At 30.4% G+C, this 24,933-nt stretch overlaps 1 protein-coding gene across 1 annotated transcript; it reads right to left on the bottom strand.

Annotated features, from left to right (window-relative positions):
• Window positions 1-538: 538 nt before the first annotated feature.
• LOC100794557 (wound-induced proteinase inhibitor 1) lies at window positions 539-10,415 on the bottom strand. Its single transcript, XM_014761624.1, has 2 exons — window positions 10,202-10,415; window positions 539-732 (listed from the first exon to the last, which is right to left on the bottom strand). Exons 1-2 carry the CDS (start codon window positions 10,413-10,415, stop codon window positions 539-541), a joined length of 408 nt encoding a protein of 135 aa, XP_014617110.1.
• Between the last annotated feature and the right edge of the window lie 14,518 nt (window positions 10,416-24,933).

The raw sequence follows: 24,933 nt of genomic DNA, 5'->3' as shown, positions 1-24,933 counted from the left end.
GCTTATGTACGTTGGTTAATTAGTTAGAAGTTTGTTCATTAGTTAGTTAGTTAGGCAAAAAGTTGTTAGAGTTAGTTTCCTAATGTAACTAACTAAACTGCACAAGTTTTCTCTTTCCTCTACAAGAGCTCTGCAAGTGTATAAATGCCTCATAAATACAGCAATAAATGACATGCAGTATTTTGGTCATTCTACGTATGTTTACTATATTTTTCTCCCTCATGGCTAACAACCTATCTTAATAAAAACTTCATATGCAACTCAATTAAATTGACCTGCAAACTAAATCATTTCTTAAGACAGTCATCAACACTGATATATCTCAATATATAAAAGGAAAATAAGGGTTAGTTTCTTAAATAGACAAAATTAAACACAATTCATTTATGTATTTATTGTGCAGAGCATAATTAAAAGTTTAAAATATTTTTTTGCAATCAAAGAACATAATTGGAAAAATAACTCCTTATTTAAATATTACTATATATTCATAACTTATTAGAACATATATGGTGATGTGCTTTAGTGTAAACACTTCCTATCCAATTTTTGGAACTCTATTAACAATTCCATCTTTATTAACCCAAACCCAAACCCTGTCACTTCGAAGATCCGTTGTGACCACGGATCCTAGAGGCACAATAATAGCATTCACCGAAGGATTCTCCCTCTCAATTGTAGCCTCCGCTACCGTTCCTTGCACCCCAACCAACTCAGGCCATGAGAACTTACCTGCACACAAATCAGCATCAAATTATAATAACATATATACTGTAGTATTAAAACAAAGGAGAAGGAAGAAATTTTTATAAAAAGCTTGCCTTTGATTTTTAGGAGGGGAGGAGCAAAATAGAGAGGAGCTAATTAAATTCCTCATCTGATTTTTGTCTCTATCTCACATTTGAGAGATTTGGAAGTGAGAATAGAGAATTTAAAATAATTTAAGCATAATGTTATTAGGCAACTAAATTAGATTCCCCTTCACAAATCTCTTCTCTCTTTTTTCTTAACTGAATAAGAAAAGTATTGTTTTTTTCTCTCTTCTCTTCCCTTTCCTTTCCCTCCTTAAAATCCCTCTCCTCCTCTCTTTTAACCAAACTTTACCTAAAAATCAAGAGACACTCTGTTGCAGCATAGTATAATTAAAAACTCATAGCATGTATATATGCACGTAAACATATTTACCATTGATCACGGACATTATTTTTTTTTCCTGCTTTCTTAATGAATTTTTTTTTTTTTTGTTGATAAGATAATGAAATTCTTCTTTTTGTGATACAGATGCGTTAATATATGTATGTGGAGGTATTTATAGTTTGTTTTGGTGGCAATCTTTATGTGTTGCTGAACGTTGCATTATTATTTTTACTATAGTCTTACAAGTAACGTACGCCGGAAGTTAACAATATTGTCAACTGTCATAACCGATATCACGATGGGATGATATAAGAATACTTAAAATAAAGTTGTCACGAGGGAAAAATATTAAAAAATTCTTAAAAAAATGATTTTTAAGATTAAAGATAGATTCGATAGACGATTACCAGCAGGAAAGATATTAACATCTTTAAAATGGTATCTATAATTAATTACACAAAATTATATAATTATATAAATATTTATTTTACCCCCAAAATAAAATATTTTTATTTTTATTACTATTTTTTAACAACACATTTGATTTTTTAGGCAATTGCTCATGGATTCAAGCTAATAAATAGTTGTCATTAAACCCACACGATCAAATAACGTTAAAGATATAATTATTATTCATTAATGCTATTAATTATACATACTCAAATAAAATATATCATTTTTAAAAGGAAAAAAACTTTATGACCAAAGGCTCTAAATAACAACTATTTATAAACTTAATTTTATGATTTACATAACATTAAGGGTAAAATTGTTACTCAATGTTAAAAGGATTATTTATCACAAAATCGGAATTTTTTCTGTATTTTTCAATGAACAATATTTATCATTTTTTATAAAAGGAAAGTAAAAAAAAAAGGTGAAATTAGTAAATTTGATGATAAAAACCTGGAACTAAAAAAAAGATGATTATTTAATGCCCTTTTATTGACAAAAAAAAAACTTAAAGCCAAAACAAATCTTTTCAATATCCTAACATGCTAACCAAGTAACCATACTTAAAAGGGAAATGTAAGATGCCATCTACACATATACTCAATAGGGGAAAAAATAATAACATGAAAGAGAAAAAAAAAACCGCAACATTCAACAATATTTAAAATGAAAACCAAATTTGTTATTGGCTAAGCATAGTAACGTGGAATAAAAAGAAAAATCAAATTTCAGAGCAAAACATATTCGAATATATGAAATAAATGAAAAGACCAAGAAAAGAGAAATTGCAACGAAGAAAAATTACTTTACTTTTCTGGTACATGAATCTATATCTTTCTCAAAACTGTTGTATGGTGATCAACCACATAGTAGAGCTTTTGACTTTATGGTAACAACGATGGAGTCTGCCTTCTTTTTCCCTCTTCATTTTAGTGATCTCAATCCTGTCACTTTTCCCCCTCTTTTTTTCTCTAAGTATTAGTGCGTCTCTTTTATTCACTATCTCATGATCTCCTTATTTCTAGGCTTATGACTTCATGACTGTTATTTTCTAATAATTGCTTTATTTTTTATGTTGAGTGATTGTTACTTCGATTTATTTGTAACTGAAATATCATCCCGTATTTTCTTAACCACCACATGTTCTCTAATTGTTTTTTTCTTTTTCTTTTCAATATACATTTTTTAAAAGAAAATAAAATAAATGCACCCGAATAAAATTGGGTATTCGCATCAACTTTTACAATTTTATGTAATCAAGTGTTCTATTTTCAAACTCTTTAATGCGGAATTGTGGTTCACATCTTTATATACATAGCTTCTAATCTAACTGGATATGTTTATGAGATAAGTTAAAAGGCCTCTTACTCATACAATTGCTTACCATAGTATATTATATATATAATTTATATCAATATTGGACACACTATGGCATTTATTTTTTCATATAAAATATAAATCCCTTTCTTCAAAACAAGACTATATATATACAGTGACGCATCCAGAAATTTTTTAATCGTGGGGTAATATTCATATATATAAATCAGTATTTTAGTTTATGGATCATATATAATTAAAATTAAAATAATAAATAATTTTTTAAGTATATAAATTTGATTATAATTATAATTCATAATAAATAAATATAATTAATTAGCAAGTTATTGGTCTAAATAATATTAGACTCAATTCCCTTAACCAATGATTCAAATTCGAGTCTTGTAAATAATAAAAAAAACTTAATGAGATTTAGTCATTTGCAAAGTCGATAATACTATGTAGGAATAATAAGATAATAAAAAAAATATAGTTAAATATATAATTTATATTTTGAATTTACAACGAAGAACTTAAATTATAATTTAAGATTATTTTTAACTATTAATAATTTGTATTGAAAAAATATTTAAATTTAATTGGAAGATGAAGATAAATAAAGGTAGGTTATATATATATATATATATATGGACTTTTTTCGCCCCCAACGAAAATTCTTGGATCCACCATTGTATATATGGATATGAAATTAATCCAACGACTAAAATTTATGGTCTATGGTGGACTAGTTATCAAGGTGGTCTACCGTAAAAGCTATAATTCATTATTATTGGAGTAAATTTAATAATTTATGCATGAGTTGCTTAAATATGGTGAGGTATTATGAGAGCTACTTAAATAATTTAAGGCTCAAAATATGTTTTTTGTCATTGTAAAAAAATTTGTCCATTTTTTGTTTACAAAAGCAAGCACCACAAGAAGGAGAATTGAACTGTTATTTTATAAATTTTAAAGCATTTTCCTTGGAAAACAAAGTTATCGTCTGAAGGATAACTTTATAAAATAGACAAGAGATTTTTGCAAAAATGATTCAAATGATATAACAAATTTTGCAAAACAAAATCAAATTTAAACCTAGGTCAGTTTAGCACAGAAGATAAATAGAATTAATATAAGATACAAAGATTTATATTGGTCATCTCTTCCACTAACACTACATCTAATTCTTAGTTAACAACCAAGTTTTACTAACTTCAATGAGTTACAAGTATTTGTCACTATCACATATGCCTCTTACAGTAAAGTTTATCACTAAGCTTTAACAAATTCATTATCCTTTGTTCTAAAAAATCATTATTGGCTCTATACAAATTAAAAGATTAGTTGTTTGATTTGTTCACTAACTAAATCTTAATCGTCTTACGAACGGATATGAAATCTAAGCATTTAGTCTTGTCTCTCGAAATGCTCAAAGTATTTTGAGAGCTTTTGAAAATATTACAAGGAGATATGGAGCTTTTTATAGAAAAAATAGGAATGATAGTAGGTAGGTTTATGATGAGAATCATGAAACTGGGCAAATACAGGCTAAAGGCCCAAGTGGAGAAGGACGAAAGCCTAAGTGGAGAAGGACAAAGCCCCCGAGTGGAGAAGGATGAAGGCCCAAGTGGAGAAGGATGAAGGCCTAAGTGGAGAAGGATGAAGGCTCAGAGGTAGAGACACTATCAAGACAATTAATTGTTGCTGAAGGCCCAAACTAATTTGAAGGCCCAAGTTAAATATGTTTTTAGTTAAAATATTTATTTATTGTAATTTTGGCCCAACCTGTTTAGAAGGTCCATATTTATTTTTATCTTTTTTGTTCAGCTACACTATAAGTATTGGTTTTTGTTTTGAATAAAAAAACTTTTGGCATTTGATAAAATTTGGTGAGAGTTTCTCTCTGGGTTCCTAGTTGAACCAATCTCATACTTATCAAGGTAATCCTTGTGGCGTCTACCCAGACTTATCTTCCTTCACCGGAAGTGGCGTCTACCCTAACTTATCTTCCTTCACTGGAAGTGGCGTCATCCAAAACTCTACAGCTTGTATCAAGCGATCCGCTCCTACTCATAATGATGAGAATCATGAAACTGGCCAAATACAGGTTAAAGGCCCAAGTGGAGAAGGACGAAGGCCCAAGTGGAGAAGGACAAAGCCCCCGAGTGGAGAAGGATGAAGGCCCAAGTGGAGAAGGATGAAGGCCCAGAGACAGAGACATTATTAATTGTTGCTGAAGGCCCAAACTAATTTGAAGGCTCAAGTTAAATAAGTTTTTAGTTATAATTTATTTTTATTGTAATTTTGGCCCAAACTGTTTAGAAGGCCCATGTCTATTATTATCTTTTTGTTCAGATACACTATAAGTATTTGTTTTTGTTTTCAATAAAAGAAACTTTTGACATTTGATAATTTGGTGAGAATTTCTCTCTGAGTTCCTTGTTGAACCAATCTCAGACTTATCAAGGTAATCCTTGTGGCGTCTACCCTGACTTATCTTCCTTCACCAGAAGTGGCGTCATCCAAACCTCCGTAGCCTGTATCAAACGATCCGCTCCTACTCAGGTTCACATCATCTTGTCTCATTTCTTCAAAGCTTCTAGTACTTATAAACATTCATTTTCAAGTGTTTGTTGTCTCTCTAAACAGATAGATTTCTTCACTTGATCTCACGTATGAAGTTTTTTATTGTTGTAACATTTAATGCTTGCATTAAATACACATCCTTCTTTATGTTGAAAAATCACTAGTTGACATTTGCGTTGAGCAACTATAGTAGAAAATTACTTCCTTTGAGTCAAGAGTAAATTTGAATATCCAAACCTAATGTATAACTTTTTTACATCAGTTATATGCATCATTGATGTAAAAGAAAACATTACATTTACATTGGTTATATACCTAACCAATTACATGCAATCGAAGTAAAAAAAAATCATCTTCCTAAATTCTAATAATCAAATTTTGTTCGAGTACATTATAATTTTAAAAGGATAATGTTGTCGTGGTTCAAAATGACTTGTTTTAACTAGGAGATTGATTTGAATTGAAAAGTTGTCATAGCTATAAAAACTTGCAGAGGTGGAAATGAATGAAAACACATTTAACCATACTAGGAGCTACTTTTTTTTACATTTAACCATACTAGGAGCTACTTTTTTTTCCATTCAATTCCCTCTCTATGAAGCAATTGGACTTTTTATTCCCTCATAATTGTACTTTACTTTTTTTAAAAGTTAAATACCATAATATTGATTCAATACTGCAAAGGTGAAATTAATTAAAATTAAAAATATCCCAAAATATTTTTTTACCAATAAAATAAATTCAAAATTATATAAAAATATCACATAAATATATTTAATTTTACCATTTTAAATTTTTAGCTACTTCGATATAAGGTTTTTCGCAATACGGTTAGGTTTGATTTTTTATTAAAACGTCATTTGAACCAAATATAAGAAATATATGTGATTTCGTTCGGTTTAGTTTGAATTTATCAAATATGAATCCACCTAAAGAATATTAAATACAAATCAAACTAAATTAATCTTTTATGATTTGATTTGGATCAGGTTTTGCAATTTTTACAAAAATAATAATTTCATTAAAATTTCTCTATTTGATTTTTATCTTTTCAATCAAATTTATATATATATATATATATATATATATATATATATATATATATATATATATATATATATATATATATATATATATATTAAAAAATTGCTAATAAGAATCTATAAAACTTGTTAAATGATTGAACATTCTATGATAAAATTGTACCAAATTCTCATCCATGTAAGTACCTGCCAAAAGTGAATCTAGTCACTATATTATATATTATTGTTTGTAACCAATAAATATTATAATAAAGATATAAAAATTTTATCAATATCATGCCTGGTATTTTCTAGAACCTAATCTTAATTAGAGTTTTTAGAGGAATCTTAATTAAAGTTAATTAATTAAGATTTAATTAGTTTGAATAAACCTTTTTTTTAGTTTGGTTTGATCAATTGAGTTTTGTAGACACCAACCACAAACCGAATTCTACCGCTCGATATAACCATAAATCAATTCAATTGAATCCAGCAAATAACAGTGTGGCACAAATTTTTAATTTTTTTATTGATTTTCTATTTTTACTTTGGATAATTTAAACTTGAACACCCATACTTTTTTAAGAAAAACAGGTAAAATTGCATCACATTAGAATCACTCATCTAACTAGGTTAGTACCAGCGATCCTAATGCTCCCACCCAACACAACCTAGTTTATTAATGAAACAAAAAGAAAAAAATACAACGAGCTAGTAAGCGTCATAGGGGGACCAAACCGAAACCATAAACCACAAAAAGATACCATGGGTTGTTCCCCTTCAATTGTCCCTAGAGAAAGGTTCTATAATACAACCCGGAAGAGAATCCCCCCACCCCATGGTACTTAACTTAGCTAACCATCAAAACAACAATTTTCTTTAATTTCCTATAGATACGCAACACAACAAAATTCACATCACGAATTATGGAGAGACAATTTGACCGCCTGTTACAAAGTTCCGGAGGGACAATTGAAGGAGAACACCCGTAATTCAATAGATAATTTTATAAAAAATACTTATAATTTAATAATCTAGTTTAATAAAATTTAATTATTAACTAGATTTTCAATTAGTTTTATAAAATATAGCTAACAAAAATAAACATCTTATCAACTACCTTACATTATTTTTTTAAGGATAAATAGTTATTTTTCGTCCCCGGATGTGTAGAGCGCTCACAAATTCATCCCCAGAAATTCAAATTTAGTTCGAGAAAGTGAAAAAATCACGACAAATCAATCCATCCATTAATTTTCGTCTACTACGGTTAATGAAAAATGCTACATGACACATTCAGAGACGAAAATGACTATTTATCCAAATATAATTTAATCTTCATCTTTTCTCCTTTTTTAATTGTTTCAAGTTTAACATTACACTAAACACTTAAAAAAATAGAAAAGCAAGCATAAGTTAGAAAAAATATAACAATAACCATCATATGATTAATAAACATAATGTGTATATTGTCATGAAAGCTTTAATGTGACCGTATCTTACCAAAAATATGAGACTCAAACAAAAATACATTGTCATTAAGTTAATCCTTAAAAAAAAATGAGACCCAACTTGATTTTGTTAAAGACAGATTATGCTTATTAATCAATATTATGTTTATTATTATGTTTTTTTTCATTTATGCTTGTTTTCTTTTTTTTTTAAGTGTTTAGTGTAATATTATGCTTACAACGATTAAAAGGGAGGAAATATGAAGATTAAATTATATTTATTTTCATCCCTGAATATGTAGAATGATGACAAATTTGTTTCTAAATGTGTCAAGTAGGTTTTTTCATTAATAATAACGTACGAAAAGTTAACACATAAATGAATTTGTTACACTTTTTCACTTTCAGATGTTAAAATTTGAATTTTTATCTTTCGAAGATGAATTTGTTAGCCATCTACACGTTCAGAAGCGAAAATGATTATTTATCCATTTTTATTACTAAATTTTAATTCAAATATCAATTATTATCATGAATATTTTCTCCTCGTGTACAAGATATCAAAATATAAATCGCAATGAATATCAACGCTGTCCATTTCTCGTTTCCTTCATTACCCCCACAATCTAATATCTATTAGAACAAATACATTTGTCTTTCTTGTTGAATAACCATAAAGAACTCATTGTTTTATTGATAGCAAAAGTGCTGTTAAATGTTAACACGTAAAAATACATTATTTAATATGATTTTAATGACGAGAAATTAACTTCGTAAATATTTTTTTATAAAATTAATTTTTTAATAACTTTGCATATATTAAATTTTATTAATTTAGTCATTAGCTCACTCAAACTAACTTGATATCTGCTCACTTTAAAGAGGAGGTTAATGTTGAACACTCCAATTTGTGCAAACAAATAAAATTAAAATAAAACAAATTATACAGCTACATCAGACTAAGCAAAACAACTAAAGCTGTCAAATACCTATAACAGACTAAGCAACAGACTGAACAGACAATGCTGTAAGACTACCAGACAACGGCGTAAAGATAAAGGTTGTGAATTATAAATCAGAAACCTCACACAAAAAAGAACAAAATTGACCTGATATATTTCAACAACACAACTTTGATAGAGTGTGACAATTAGAATTTAAATAGACAAACTAAGAAATTGCTCATTGGACAAAGGAAAAAATAATCATGACTTAAGAAAAAAAAAGTAAACACCATTAGCCTGCAATTACAAATTTTGCTTTTTCTAAGCATAATCAACCTTTAAACCAACTTTACAAGCAACCCTAAAGCTGAATAGATATTTTAATGATATTAAGGATAAAGCAAAAAATCTCAAATTCTAACTAGATCTCACATCCAATTATTCTTTCTTCAAATCTCTTCAGACTTTAAATCACTCTCACATCCAAGCTATTATCAAAAACAAAGTTTAGGAAGGATAGGTTTAATATATTTCGTAAGATATATAATAAGTTTTCTCTATTTTTTTTTTAAAAAAAGAAACTAATACAATGAAACTCATAAACGAATGAAAGAAGAAAAACATGTTTGACAACTTCTTTAATCCACAACAAGACCTTATTTTTCTTCATGAATGACTCCTGTATATATGATACTTCAAGAGAATGAACGTTGTGACTTGAGGCTCCAAGAAAAGATAATCTTGAATCTTCATTTAATACTAGTTAATCAACAACGACTAACACAAGTGATAATAATTTATGTTTCTTAATCAAATAGTCTAGGGTTCAATTCCTAATTAATCTTTCGACATGAAATAAATCATGTTGGGAGGAAAATATTATTATAAAATCAACAAACTTTTCATATATATGATAATTTGAGATTAAATAACTATGTAAAATTATTTTATATAGTAAATTTAAATGTAAATGCATAAATCTTTTTCTTTATAAAATTATTTTATACCATCATTCAATTATAACCCGTCATATATGATAAATTTATTTTACTCACTACTACAAATTTAATTTTTTTATGACATCTATTCTACGATGGTTCTCTGGAACCACCTTAGAAAGTGAAACGGTGACATTTTTGTAATTATTGTAATAAAAAAATGTATTTTACGACGCACATTCTAAGACGATTATTGAAAATCATCTTAGAATGTTATATCTAATAAAATTTATGACGGGTTTTAGTAAAAAAATCGTCGTAATTTTGAAAACAAAAAAAGCCCTAGCTATAACCTTCAGTGTCGTGCACAGCCCATTCAAGCAACGCCTCCAAAACCCCCACCTCTCTCTTCTCCTTCCGCCACCCTCTTTCCCATTCAAGCAATGCCTCCAAAACCCCCACCACTAACCCTTTTCCTTCTTCTTCCTTTGAATCCCAACTATTGATCCCTCCGGGCATTGAACCCGACAAGGTCGATGACTCCACGGTCCTTCCCAGCTCCAACATCGTCGTCGGACCCTACGTCGGCGATTCCCAAATCAAGGACGTCCAGTTCGTCAAGAGCAGTGCCCACACCAAGGATTGCCCCAAAGACTAGGAGGAAGCATTTGATTTTAAAGGAAGGTTGGAGGTTAATGAAGAAGTGGGTCGAGGACATTTTGGGTACACTTGTTCTGTTAGGTTCAAGAAGGGTGAGCTCAAGGGTCAACAAGTAGCTGTTAAGGTGATACCAAAAGCAAAGGTAATCTTTTAACCTTTAATCATCAATCCTTAATCTTAATCATTTCAAAGGTTAACACTTTTGATTCACCATTTGGTACACATGGCAATACTGCTTTAGTCGTTGAGTTCCCACACATTTGCTTGACTAAACTTAGGGTTTTATCTCGTTTTGGTGATTTGTGTGTATAAAGATTGTGTTTTGATCTTCACCCCTTTTGTTGCCAGATGACTACAACAATTGCTTTGAAGATGTGAGAAGGGAGGTGAAAATACTTCGAGCTTTGAATGGACACAACAATCTGATATAGTTCTACGATGCATTTGAAGACCAAGATAATGTCTACATTGTAATGGAGTAAGCTTGGGATGCCTGTTTCCTCTTTAAAGTATATTGTAACAGTAGTGTTTTGTGGCTGTCCTAGTAAACTTTAATAATACTTCTTTTTTTTTTATTTCAAATAAAATATCTTGTGCTAACCTCAAATAATACAACCTTTTTAGTGACACCAGCACTATGTATTAGGTTATAAAAAAATTGTTGACAAAATGCCCATTGCTTATTGATATTTTTTGCTCTTTGATGATTTTGTAATTGGTTGGATCCTATTGACATTTCAGGTTATGTGAAGGGGGGGAGCTCTTAGATATGATATTATCAAGGTATTCATAAAATACCAGCTTTTCCTTTTCTAATTACGATAATAAAAAAATAAAAAAAATTGACCTTTGGAATTGCACCTTGCCACTAACTAACTATATGGTTGATTTCTTCTTTAGAGGACGGAAATACTCAGAAGATGATGCAAAGGTTGTCATGGTATAGATACTTAATGTTGTTGCATTTTGTCATCTTCAAGGTGTGGTACACCGAGATCTTAAGCCAGAGGTGAGCACATTTGTATCCATTTCTTTCATATGGTTAAAGCCTATCTGCTACATTTTCAAAGATTCATCTTAATACCCTAGTATGGAAATGCTAAGCGGGGCATGGATGGGTTACTCATTTAACTGTCTTAATTTTACACCCCCTCCCAAAGAAATCCCAAAGAAAATTGTTTGATTTTTCTTTTCCCTTTTGGTTTCATACATCATTCAGTTGCAATATATAGGTCAATATAAGCCATGAATATATGACATAACTTTTTGTTGTTTCATTCAGTTCACCAGTCACTTGGGCACAACCCAAGCATTAAACTAGCTTATTCGACATAGGTTTTAGTATTTAAAAAACAAAGTAAATTACAGCAAAATAAATTCCATGAAGAAATTGTTTTCCCATATAAACCCCTTTGTTTGTATAGTATGAATGAATAACAAATATATTCAAGATTTCAAGGATAATTCTAACCCCCTTGCCATTTTCTTCAGAATTTCTTGTATGCTAAAAAGGATGAAAGTTATCAGTTGAAAGCTATAGACTTTGGGTTATCAAATTTTGTCAAACTAGGTCTTCCTTCACAAGTCCTTACTTGGTAGTTGATAGTAGTATCCTTTGTGCTAATTATTGAGACAACCATCTTTTGTTCTTGAAGCATCCATCAATACTCTTCGTGTATATGTATCTTTCTAATTTTATCTTTGTCCTTGTTATATTAGTTGTCACTTTTTCCCAGCTTGAATGCCTAATATAAGATACAAGGAAATTTACATAGACACTTCAGTATATCACAGATACAAAATAATAAACATGTATACCTCAAACAATTCCGTTATATCAGGCAGGATACACATATACCTAATTCATTAAAGAAGTTGTTTACAACATTTGATGTCTAGAAATGAGGGGTTATCCGACAATTCTTGGGATTTTGAAGTTTGAACTAAGCCTAATTTATGAAAATGGTTCCAAACTCGTTTAAATTACAATATCATAAACTATGAAGATGCTTCCATGATTGTTTAAATTACTTGGTTGGAGTAAATTATCTATAATGTTTTATGTAAAAGAAGATGTACATATGGGCATACAAGTGCTAGGTGAGATGCAACAAAGACCAAAATTAGAAGCAATATCATGAACTTGGGGTTGGGGTTAATCTAACTCATAGTTACCAAAGCATACAAAAAAGGACTAGTTCCATATATGCCAAGTCAATCAAAAAGAAAATTATCCTGAATTACTAGTTTTGGGAATGCAAGTTAGAGTTTCTCCAAAACATACTAAATGTTAGTATTGTGCTAGAATGAACTATGAGGCAAATTTTATCACAAGGGTTAGGGACTTAGGGTCATGATTGAGTCGCCCTGTAGTAGAGTAGAGCTACTGTATGCCTTCATGAATAGAGTATGAAACCTGAATTATATTTAGCATCCATGTTGATCTATATTGTTGTGAGTACTTTTATAAATAGCAAAAACAAACTTTTCTTCAAGTTTGATTCTGTTAGTCAAGGTGCTAATAACTTCCATATCATGCGAAAACCAACTTTGATTTTGTTTAAAATTTGGAATGATCTTTTATGGATAAAATCAACTGCTCAACTATCTTATTTTTAACTTTTATGATTCTTCTCTCTATGAAGCTTGCCCGTTAGGTTCTTATTGTCCACTTGCAAAACTAAACAATTCAACCGGAATATGTGACCCGTAAGTTCTACTCTTGATGTTAATTTTTCTCCATTGTTAATTTTCTAAGCTTCATCACTACAACTGAATTTGTAGATATAGTTACTTGATACAATGAGGATATCATATTTGCAAATATTGTTAACTTTTTGCATATATGCAGTTTACTAAAAAAATTCAAATTTACAAACTAAACAATGAAGATATCATATTTTAACTTTTTCCATTGTGAGGTGAATACATTATAACAAAGTTGATATGATAAATTGGGCTAGATCCAGAAGATTATCTCTCAGTAATTGGATTTAACTTTTGTGTTATTTTCATGCTCTATTTTGTTCGAGAATGGAGGGCACTAAATCAAAACCTTAGTCTATATTGTTCATTTTTGCAGCATGCTCCAAGTTGAGTACCTGTAATCCCAACACAACAACCTAAAATATGCATGCTTTGATTATTGTAAGTAGAATCTAATATGGTATTGGATAAGGTCATGCTTTGCTTCTCCTCCATTTCACTTTGCTTTATTAGTTATGCAGTATGGAAAATTTTCATTCAACTTTCTTTTGAATGCATAGCTTTTTGTGGTTTATGTTACATACACATTATTGGAGCTTATGGTTCTCTCTCGTCCTGTACCAACCCTATCGTCTTATCACATTGCTTCTTTTTTTTTGCATATGCTCTAAAATACATGAAATATTTTCAAATATTTTCCAAGAATTTCTTCTCCCTATGTCTAGTTTAGCATATTTGATATTATTTCCCCTTGTAGGTTGCATTGAGTACTCTCTTGATCTTTAGCTTTAAAAGCACAAAACTAGGAACCTACCAACCTTACTAAAATGTTGAATTCCCTTGAGGATGATCTGCATAGCAATGAAGGATTCAATCTACAAATTGGAGATAAAAATATTAAAAAACATATGCCAAAGGGCAAGAATTTACATACACAAAGCCAAATTTTAAGGTATGCTTATGGTCAAATTGAGAAGGAGAAAGCTCAATAAGAGAAAAACAAGAACTTGACTTTCTCAGGAGTTGTTTCAATGGCTACTGAAGGCGATGTTCGAACAAGGTCTGTGATTGAGGTAGCTTTTAAGGATTTAACTCTTACTTTGAAAGGTAAAAGAAAACATATAATGAGATGTGTGACTGGTAAACTCATGTCGGGTCGAGTTTCTGTTGTGATGGGTCCCTCTGGAGCCGGCAAAACTACATTTCTTTCTACCTAGGCAGGGAAGGCAAGAGGATGCACTATGACAGGTTCAATTCTAATCAACGGAAAGCCCAAATCCATTCATTGTTATCAGAAAATTATTGGTTATGTGCCACAAGATGATATTGTGCATGGGAACTTGACAGTGGAGGAAAATCTTCATTTCAGTGCAAGATGCAGGTATCTAATTTGCCTTGGAGAACCTACTTTGTGCCTCTTTTTTCCATAAGCTTGAAATGTGTGAACTTTTTTTTGTTATTACCTATAATTCATTGCAATTGATTCAAAGGTTAATAAATTAGGACAATTAATTCTATATATTCAACAATTATTTATGATGCATTCCTAATTGATCTCATGTTTATTTTAATCCTTGATAATTGGCATGATAAGGTACCAAAAATCTAACTCTGTTTTATCTATATTAACTTATTAAGTAACAATGCAACTCTTTTCATGTTATTCATACGGAGTATATTTAGAGATAGAATGAGAGAGTTAGTTAAAGAAAAAAATAATACAAAACTTTGAGGGTGTGTTCCTCTCAATCTTTTCCTCACCAAATACTTCCTCATTTCTACAAATACCTCAACATTTTTACTACATTCCATTCCATGACCATGTATATGCTTCATATTTCCTATTCTACCCTCATTAATTCCATGGTCTAGTCCATTGCTCTCCCTCTAGCTCTCCTTTCATAGAACTTAATAATTAATAGTCACCAAAAAAATTGAAGATGTAGAAGGTTTATGTAACATTTAAAATAACTAACAAAAAATGTGATTTGTATAATTTTGTCCAAAATGGATTTATGTAATTTACTCTTGAAATTTGGTTTCAAGTGTCTGACAAAGTAAGTTTTTCACAAAACCAAATTACACGGTATTGTTGATAACAATTTTAAAGGGTAAGCTAATAGAGGGCAATAATTCGGAGTTTATAGGGTGTATATATTTCACCCTTTTATTTAAATATGAAGGATTCATTAAATTATTTCATGTCTTCCATGTTAACATCAATCTTTTTTCTTATTCTACTTGTTATGCTAGGACTTATCTTTCTAAAAAATAGGAATACATAGTAATAATAATCACTAATGTCTATGAATCTTAAAAGTTTTGATGATTGCATAAGTCCAAAGATTATATAAATTTAGTGACAAATTTACAAAGAGTGTAGAAACACTCAATTATAAAAATTTGGGATAGCGTGAAGTTTGAGACAAAAGTATCACACAATGATCATCGATCTAAAGCATTGTTTCATGAAAATTTGTATTAAATTGTTTGAAATCAAATTTGAGACAATTCTGAAGATAGTACAATGCTTTTGTTATTTAAAGTAGCAAGACGTGTAGATGAAAGAGTACAATGAAATTGAAGTTAGAGTTTAATGTTTAAGTATTGATCGAGTCACTACTGCAAAACAGGTATTTAACGACGATTGATAGAGACATTTAACGACGATTGTGAACCGTCTTTATATTAAACATCATTAAAAGTTGAGACTTTTAAAGACGGTTATAAAATAACCGTCGTAAAAAAGTCAAACTTTCTAAGATAATTGTTAATTAATAACTGTCTTAAAAAGTCTTAAAAAGGGTATTTCTAAGAATGGATATTTTCTAAGATGGTTGTTAGCAAACAACCGTCTTAGAAAGTTGTCTGTCTAAGACTTTTTAAGATGGTCACAGGTAATAACCGTCTTAGAAAGTACCTTTACTAACAATCATCTTAAAAAGTTATCTGTGTTAGACTTTCTAAGACGGTTGTGGGAAACAAACATCTTAGAAAGTCTTAGACAGACAACTTATCTACTGTCTGGAGTCCTAAGGACTCAATTACTCTTTCAACAATCAAAACCTTATCTGGTTTTGGCATATCCGCAGACAGTCTCCGATAATAAGAAACAACCATTTAAATGAAATTAACAATTAGAAGACGACAAAAAATAATATAAAAATGAAAAATTAATGCACTTATTTTGTATGAGCCATTTAGTGCATGGGTTCACTATAAAATCATAAAGATGATTATGTAGTTGGTGCTAATGAACCAGTTCATTTTATCCATCCTTTTCTATTTGCAAATATTGCATCATTCAAAGATCTTTATAGTTCATTTTAAAATTTAGCACCTACACAAAAAAGTAAGAAGTATTGTAATGCATGATTAGAATCAATCTAAATCCTTACCAGCTCCTTTTATTAGTGATTATTATTACTATATATTCCAAGTTTTTAGAAAGATAAGTCTTAGCATAACAAGTGGAAAGAGTAATTGGGTCCTTAGGACTCCAGGCAGTAGATAAGTTGTCTGTCTAAGACTTTCTAAAAGTCTTAGACAGACAACTTTTTAATACGGTTGTTTGCTGACAATCGTTTTAGAAAGTACCATTTTCTTAGAAAGATACCATCTCTAAGACTTTTCAAGACGGTTATTTAACCGTCTTAAAAAGTTTGACTTTTTTATGACGGTTATTTTATAATCGTCATTTAAAGTCGCAACTTTTAACGACATTTGATATAAAAACGGTTCATAATTGTCGTTAAATATTTCTATCAACCGTCGTTAAATGCCTGTTTTACAGCAATGACTTGATCAGTACTTAAACATTAAACTCTAACTTTAATTTCATTGTACTATTTCATCTACATGTCTTGCTACTTTAAATAGCAGAAGCATTGTACTATTTTCAGAATTGTCTCAAATTTGATTTCAAACAATTTAATACAAATTTTCATGAAACAATGCTTTAAATCGATGATCATCGTGTGATACTTTTGTCAAAAAACTTCAGGCTATCCCAAATTTTTATAATTGAATGTTTCTACACTCTTTGCAAATTTGTCAATAAATTTATATAATCTTTGGACTTATGCAATCATCAAAACTTTTAAGATTCATAGACATTAGGCATCCTTGGTTCCAACCACAGTAATTTTTACAAAAATTAGGATACTAAATCTATACCAATTTATTATTTTATTTAAAAAATTATCAAATTAAAAGAATATATTTATACTTCTAAAACCTCCCATTCAAACTTCACTAGAAACAAATTAGAAAAAATAAAATATAGACATTTTTTAAAAAAATTATAACGCTTGTAAAAAAATAAGTAAAAATTACAGGTTAAATTTATATTAGTTAATTATTATATTCTTTTTTTAAATATTAAATTTGAGAATATATATTAAAAAATGTATCCATTTGTAAACTCAAGGTAGACATTTATTTCACAAATTATTTTTTATTTTTATTTTTAGAAGGCTTAAATATGTTTTTTATTCCTGATATATACTTGAATTTTTTGTTTAATCCCTAATAAATTTTTCCTTCATATCTGCTCCCTGATATTTGAAAAATTTTGTTTTAGATCCCTATCATAAGTTAAGTGATGACATGTCTGTTAAATATTTGATAACGCAAATTTTAGGGACTAAAAAACTCAGTATTTGTTTCAAAATCAAATTTAATTTTTTTATGGTTGAAAACCATCAGAATCAATTAAAGTCAAAAATAAATATCTCAAACATTGAGAAGGAGAAGACAAGATTCTGACCACTGTTTGCCATTGCTGGAGGCGATTATCGGCAACAACATTTCAAGTTTTTTTCCCTTCTCCTTGCCACCATTGCTCTCTTCCTCTTCTTTAGCGTCAATGATCCCGTCAAGCTGGTTCAACCTCACCATCACTATAAAATCTTAGAATATGAATCGTGAGTTGTAGATAGGCATGACAATGGGGACGAGTTTTTGTTTAACCCGCCCCTGCCCTCGAAACCCGACAAGGGTGTAAATTTATCCCCCATCCCCGCCCCCAACGGGGTTGGTTTTTCTCGTCCCACCCCCGACATGCTTATAAAATCCTATAAAAAATACAATTTTTCATAGAATGAAAAAAAAACAATTTTAAATAGTAACCACAACATATTTTTAGAATGTACATGACAACATAAAATATAATCCTACAGTAGCATAAAACTCAATCCAGAGAATGAACTAAAAACTCAGCATGTGAAACAAAAATGATAAAAATTACATGTCCAGAACTTCAAGCAATTAATATAAAAATTCATGTTCCAATGTCACATCCTATCAGAGCAGTGTGTCCTAGCATTTTCTAACACGAGTTTCTTTAAAGTCATCTACCTAACTATTTGCTTTCATGAACACAATGTTTGAGATCATCATACGATCCAAACACAAAAGGTACATAGGGAGTGAGTTATCACATTCCTAAATAGATGGAGATAAACGAAAGCACGCGCGCGCACACACACACACACACACACACACACACATATATATATATATATATAAGTATAACAAGCTCAACTTAACACAATTCACATAATTTTACCACTTATTACGTAACATCACTTGTACCAAGGATTTAATCATAAAATCACATTTCACACCTTCACATTAATCATGTGTTTAGAACAACACATCTCAAGTACAACACAACATCTTATACTCACACAATTCATTATCCATCATCACGTAACAAGTCACAATGATCATTACACAAGCGCTATGCAACAGATACACTAAGACTCAATCCTATATGCAATGTGGTATCATGTCAGTGAAAAACCTCATCGAGCGCCTAGTAGTACATGACAAGACAGACCACACACTGCTAAGTCAAGTCACTCTCACTAGGTAAAATCATAGGGAGACCAGTCAAGGTTACGCTATTTTGCAAGAATGCTCCAAACGTGTGAGATCAATACATATTTAAAGGAGCACTCAAACCAGGTGTACTCACCCCCAAGGCCTAGACTCCAAAGAGTCCGTTAGGGCATCTCCCTCCTGATTCAGGTCCACCCAGAAAACATTTTAAACCACAGACTCTATCTATGAAAAATACAAAACATGTGACTACTCAATTGTTCTCTAAATAATTTTGACTCACTGGGTTCCCACAGTGAATCCCATCATAATACTCATCGCGCATTAACTCATCAATCTTAAAGGGTCTTATAGTTGTGTGATTGTACGATTCATAGCTCACAACTCAATGCACATAATATCTCAATACATGTGTCATCTCATAATTTAACACATACTCAACTTGTCACTTACACATAGTTTACCACACTCTCATAATTCTAAGACATCGCGTTGTCACGCCTCATGCATCATATACATATCACACAGTAATAATATTAATATATTATGTTCATATGATTAATCATCTCATTAAAACAGACATTTAAAATCATATATGTGTTACTGGAGTTTGAACTATGTAATACACACAAGTACTCAATTGTTTTTAAAATCATTTTAGCTCGTCGCGCCTCAAATTCAACTCATTGGGTTCCCACGGTAGAGCCCATCATAAAACTCGTCACGCATTAACTTATTGCCCTTAAAAGGTCTTATAATTGTGTGATTGTACAGTTCATAGCTCATAACTCAATGCGTACAAAATCTCAATACACATGTATCTTACAATTCAACACATACTTAATTTATCACATACACTCAATCTCAATCACAATGTTATAATCTCAAAACAACATGTTATCACACCTCATGAATCATATAAACATCACACAATATTAATATTTACTGGCACAAAACATGTATATATTAAATCAAACAATATTATTTTCAATTAAAAAGAGTTAATAAATAATTAAACTAAAAATGCATCAAAAGTATTTATCATTGAATCTTAATATATTAATTTCCTTCAATTTAATTTTATTATTTGAACTATTAATTTCTAATTTGTTTTAACAATTCATATACATATATGTGTGCATGTGTGTGTGTGTGTTATAATCATCAACACGGAATAAGCTTATGCGACCAAAATATGACAAAGAACGTTTCCAAATACCTAATTCTCACGCTAATCCAGTAAATCTTGTCGAAAACACAAATGAATTATACAAAAATGTTTCACAACATGGGGAGTAAAATCCCTCCAACAATTTCACATAATCATATCAAAATCAAATGAATCTACATATAGGTTAAAAAACACCAAGAGCACTCAATTTTATCAACCAATTTGCATTAGGGCATCATTGGTCCGTCAAACTTAACAATCTTGTGATTGATTATAATCATAAAGGTAGAATTACAATACAGTAAACATCTCAAGATAAACCTCAATTTGATTCTCTAAGGATCCCTATACATGTTCATTCTAACTCAAATTGTGATAAACTTTGTCCCTAACCTCTTAGCGGGTTCACATGTGTAGTCCGGCAGCGATAGCGACATCTCTAGTAGTTCCCTAAGATTTCTCAAGTTTTTCCTCTAGTTGCTTTACTAGGGTTTCTGAGCATTAGAGAGAATGAGAATGGATTGAAACCTCAATTTTACTATCTGCTTGTGAGGGGAATTTCTCTCTCTACAGACATTATTCCGTAAATCTCAACAGTGAGAATGTGCGAAAATGAGTTTCGAAGGTGATGTCCAAATTTCAAAACGATCTAACACTTAACAAGTATGAGATCGTTGTTTTACTAAGATATGTTTAAGTGCATGTGAGAAAAAAAGAGGATTTTGGGAGAGGAAGAAGGGAGAACGAATTTGGGAGAAAGGAAGAGTGTAGAGACTTGTCGTAATTGTAAAAACTGATCCAATATGTCTATATTTATAGCTAAGGTACTCTGAGCCTATTGTTTACTATATTTTTATTTATTTTATTATTTTATAAAAAGGAATAATATTTTACTCTTTCATTAAATAAATAACCAATTAAAAAATCCATTTATTTTCTAAAACATCATTTTACTCTATTTATTTTCTAATAATATAAAACTCTTATTTTAATTAACAAAACTTTTTTCTCTCATTTATTTAATTTCTAAAAATTATATTAATTTTAAATAAAATTATTTTTATTTATTTTATGAAAAACGGGGTGTTACACAAACTCAAAAATTACTCTAATAACTTTAACCTACCCTCCAATGATTTTTGGTTCAATAGCTCCACTAACATACTAAAGTCCAATTGGCTCTTTTGGCCTCCAATGTTATAGTTTTTCTTTTGTTTAATTTATGATGATCTTAAGGGTAATTGAAATTTAGACTACTTCATTTTTAAAGCTAATCATGAGCTTAAGGGTAATGAATCACAATGTGTTGCTTGGCTGACAAGTATGGTATGTGTTTTGAAGTATATACATTGGACAGAAATTGTACACCCAATGAAAAATGGGTCAAAGGGGTTTAACTTTATTGGTTGAGCAATGTTGCATGAATTATTGTAAACACCCTAACACTGTCTTTGATTCCCATGATTAAAAAAAAGGTGTATAATAATAATCATTTGATAATTTTGTCGATATTAGTTTTTAAACATGAATGAAACTCTTTCATTGAACATTTTGGCTGTGACTATTTATATGCTTCATTATGTGACTATTTATATTATGTTTTAGTTATTTGTGAACTTTTCAGTTTCTAGTAAGTATTATGTTGCAGCACAACTCACTGCTTTCAACATCTAATTCAATCAGGTTCCCAATTTTTGCTGGATTTCCCTTTTGTATTTTAATTTATGGTCAGAAAAAACTTAAGTAAACAAGTCTCATTAATAAGTGTTTAAGGGAATGAATTTGGTTTTTTATCCTAAAGTGAAATAGGTATATATTTTGGCAATAGATCAACCTTTGATGGAGCAAGAAATTGTCAACTTGTATAATTAGTAGCCATTTATTTATCTTCCCTTACTAGAGATACATAAATTTTCTTGGTATAATCAATATTCAAACTTTTAGTTTCATATGATAGGCATCATCAAGAAGCAAATTAGCAAACGCTTAGCATGTGAGATCTTTTAAAAATATTGTCAAGGACCTTGAAGTTAAGCTAGGGCCTCTTGAAGTGAGTGCCAAAGGAAAACTAGTGCAGAAACACTTACCGAGAATGAAGATAGTGAAGACAATAGAACCAAAACAAAGGACAAAGAGCAGCACACACAAGCTTTGAAATCATTGGATAAAGCTAAATTGAGTGTCATCATGGATAAAACTTGTGTAGAGAATGCTGTCAACAAAGAGGATAGACACTATCATGAATTAGCGACCGAAAAAAGTCGGTCGCTAAATCGTTCAATTCGGTCGCTAAAAGTGTTAGTCACCGAAATAGCGACCGAACTTATCACGTCACAAAAACCCTAGTCGCTAATCCTTTGTAACCGAATTTACTGTCAGTCGCTATTTAGCAACCGAAATAGACAAGCACAAAAATAATAAATTCGGTCACTGAGTATTTTGGTTGTTATTTCGCTTGGGACCAATTCTGCAACTGAAACATTCGGTCACTAATTTGGTCGCTAATAAATAATTAAATTTTAAATATAAAATAAAAACGAACAATATTCGGTCGCTATTGAATAATTAATTTTAAATATAAAATAAATTAAGACGGCGTTCGGTAACTATTTTGGTCGCTATTGAATAATAAATTTTAAAATAAAATATTAAAAATTATCTTTTGTCGCTAATTCGGTGACTAAGTTTAAAATAAAAATACATTAAAATATATTTCAGTCTCTAATTTGGTCCCTAATAAACAATTAATTTCAAAATACAAATGCATTTTGGTTGCTAATTCAATTTCTATTTAATTTTAAATTTTTAAATATAAAATAAATTAAAAATTCATTTCGGTCGAAAATTTGGTCGCTAAATGAAAATATGATGTACGTTTTGTTTTTCCATTTTGACATGCTTAATTATTGTCAACTGTAAACACAAATTTTAATTAAATTGTATAATCAAACTTATAAATAAAAGTGGACATTCATAATGAGTAAATATATCTAATAACAAAGTTCTATTTTAAAGATTGATAAAGTGTAAATTCAAAGTTTTCAAAGTTTAATCAAATGCAATGTAAAAGTTTAATAAAGTTCAAATTCATAACTAACGTGGCATAATCAAACTAAATAAACAATAACCAAGAGTCAATGATCATTTCCCATGTCATGAGGATGATCAACATGAGCATCATTAACATGGTGCTCAGTTCCATTTGCTATGGTAGGCAATAGACTATGAGCTAGCATGATAGGCTGAATATGCAAGTGTTGTAGTATACACTGCATTTGTTCATTTTGTTGATGAATTTGCTCATTTTGTTCTTGCATCTATTGTTGCATCTCCTGACTTTGGTGGTCATGATTCTCCATTAGCTACAACATCTTTTCCTCAAGTGTCTTCTCCTTATTTGCCATTGCCAAAAGCTCGGCATTCAATTTATTAATTGTCTCACGCATTTTCTCTATTTGGTCTTCCACAAGAGCAACAGAAGTAGATGGAGTTGATTTTGAGCAACTAAACCTTTTGCTCAAAGTACCTAGCCTGTACACGTTCCCCTTGTAATTTGGACCTCCAACAACATTCAAATATATTTCATTATCATTAGCAGAAGTAGCAGTGTTAGGGGAATCCTGTGTAGATGTGTCTTCCTCTGTCGAATGTTGTAAGATTTCATCTCGACGATGTTGATATTTCTCCTTCAATATAAAGTGAGGTATGAAGATAAATTGTTAAATGTGTAGACATATAAGGATTAATATTCAAGAAAATCACCACTAATACAGGAAAAAAATGACTTTAATCTACTATAGTAGGCTTCAAAGTTTATACTAGCCAATCACAAACATTTAACATTAGCTAAAGAAAAGAAAATCAAGATATGTAAATAGGTTCAAGAGATATTAACCAAAGGTAAAAATTCATTTATAATATCAGCCACTATATATCAAATAATGTGATAGGATTAGAAAAAACAACTCACAGCAAATTCGCGGGACTTGTCATTGACCCATTCTCCCGACTTTAATTTCTTACTTTTCTCCATCACCTCCCAAGCAGTTGGTGGTCTTTGAAACTCCTTTGACTACATAAACTTAAAAAGTTAAAACTGTAAAACATTTAATTAATTACATTAAATTGAAAATCAATGAGGTACACACACACACACACACACACACACACACACACACACGCGCGCGCACACACACACACACACACACACACACACACACACACACACACACACACACATAAAGTGAAATTGCCAGCTTTTCAAAAGTGAGTTGTAGTAGATATGGAACCACCACAGTATGTTGAGACTCCTTTATCAATAGATCGATTTGCCTTGGTAATGGAGATCTTGTTTAGGAAATCTGTAGAACCCCAATGTTCGTCTAATGTTGCTCGAACATTGGCTGTTATCCACTCTTGACTATTTCTAATCTTGTTCATTGCACTTTTCAAAATGCGTGAACCTTTTGTCTCAAAAACAACTCTAATGGCTCACTCTTCTTGTGGGTGCCACCTATACTCTTTCTGCATAAAATAGAAAACAAGAACTAAATTAGAAATGATACAAGAAACAATACATTTTAAGTTAAACCATAATCCAAGTTATCTTAAACTCTCCAAACCACCTATCGCAAAGGTCAACTAACACCTTCAACCAACTTGCAGTTGGTTCATCAAATTTTGCCCTAATGATATTTGATATGA

Source organism: Glycine max, chromosome 9 (assembly GCF_000004515.6).
Source record: "Glycine max cultivar Williams 82 chromosome 9, Glycine_max_v4.0, whole genome shotgun sequence".
NCBI classification, from domain to species: domain Eukaryota; kingdom Viridiplantae; phylum Streptophyta; class Magnoliopsida; order Fabales; family Fabaceae; genus Glycine; species Glycine max.
This window is presented reverse-complemented; position numbering and strand designations above follow the sequence as displayed.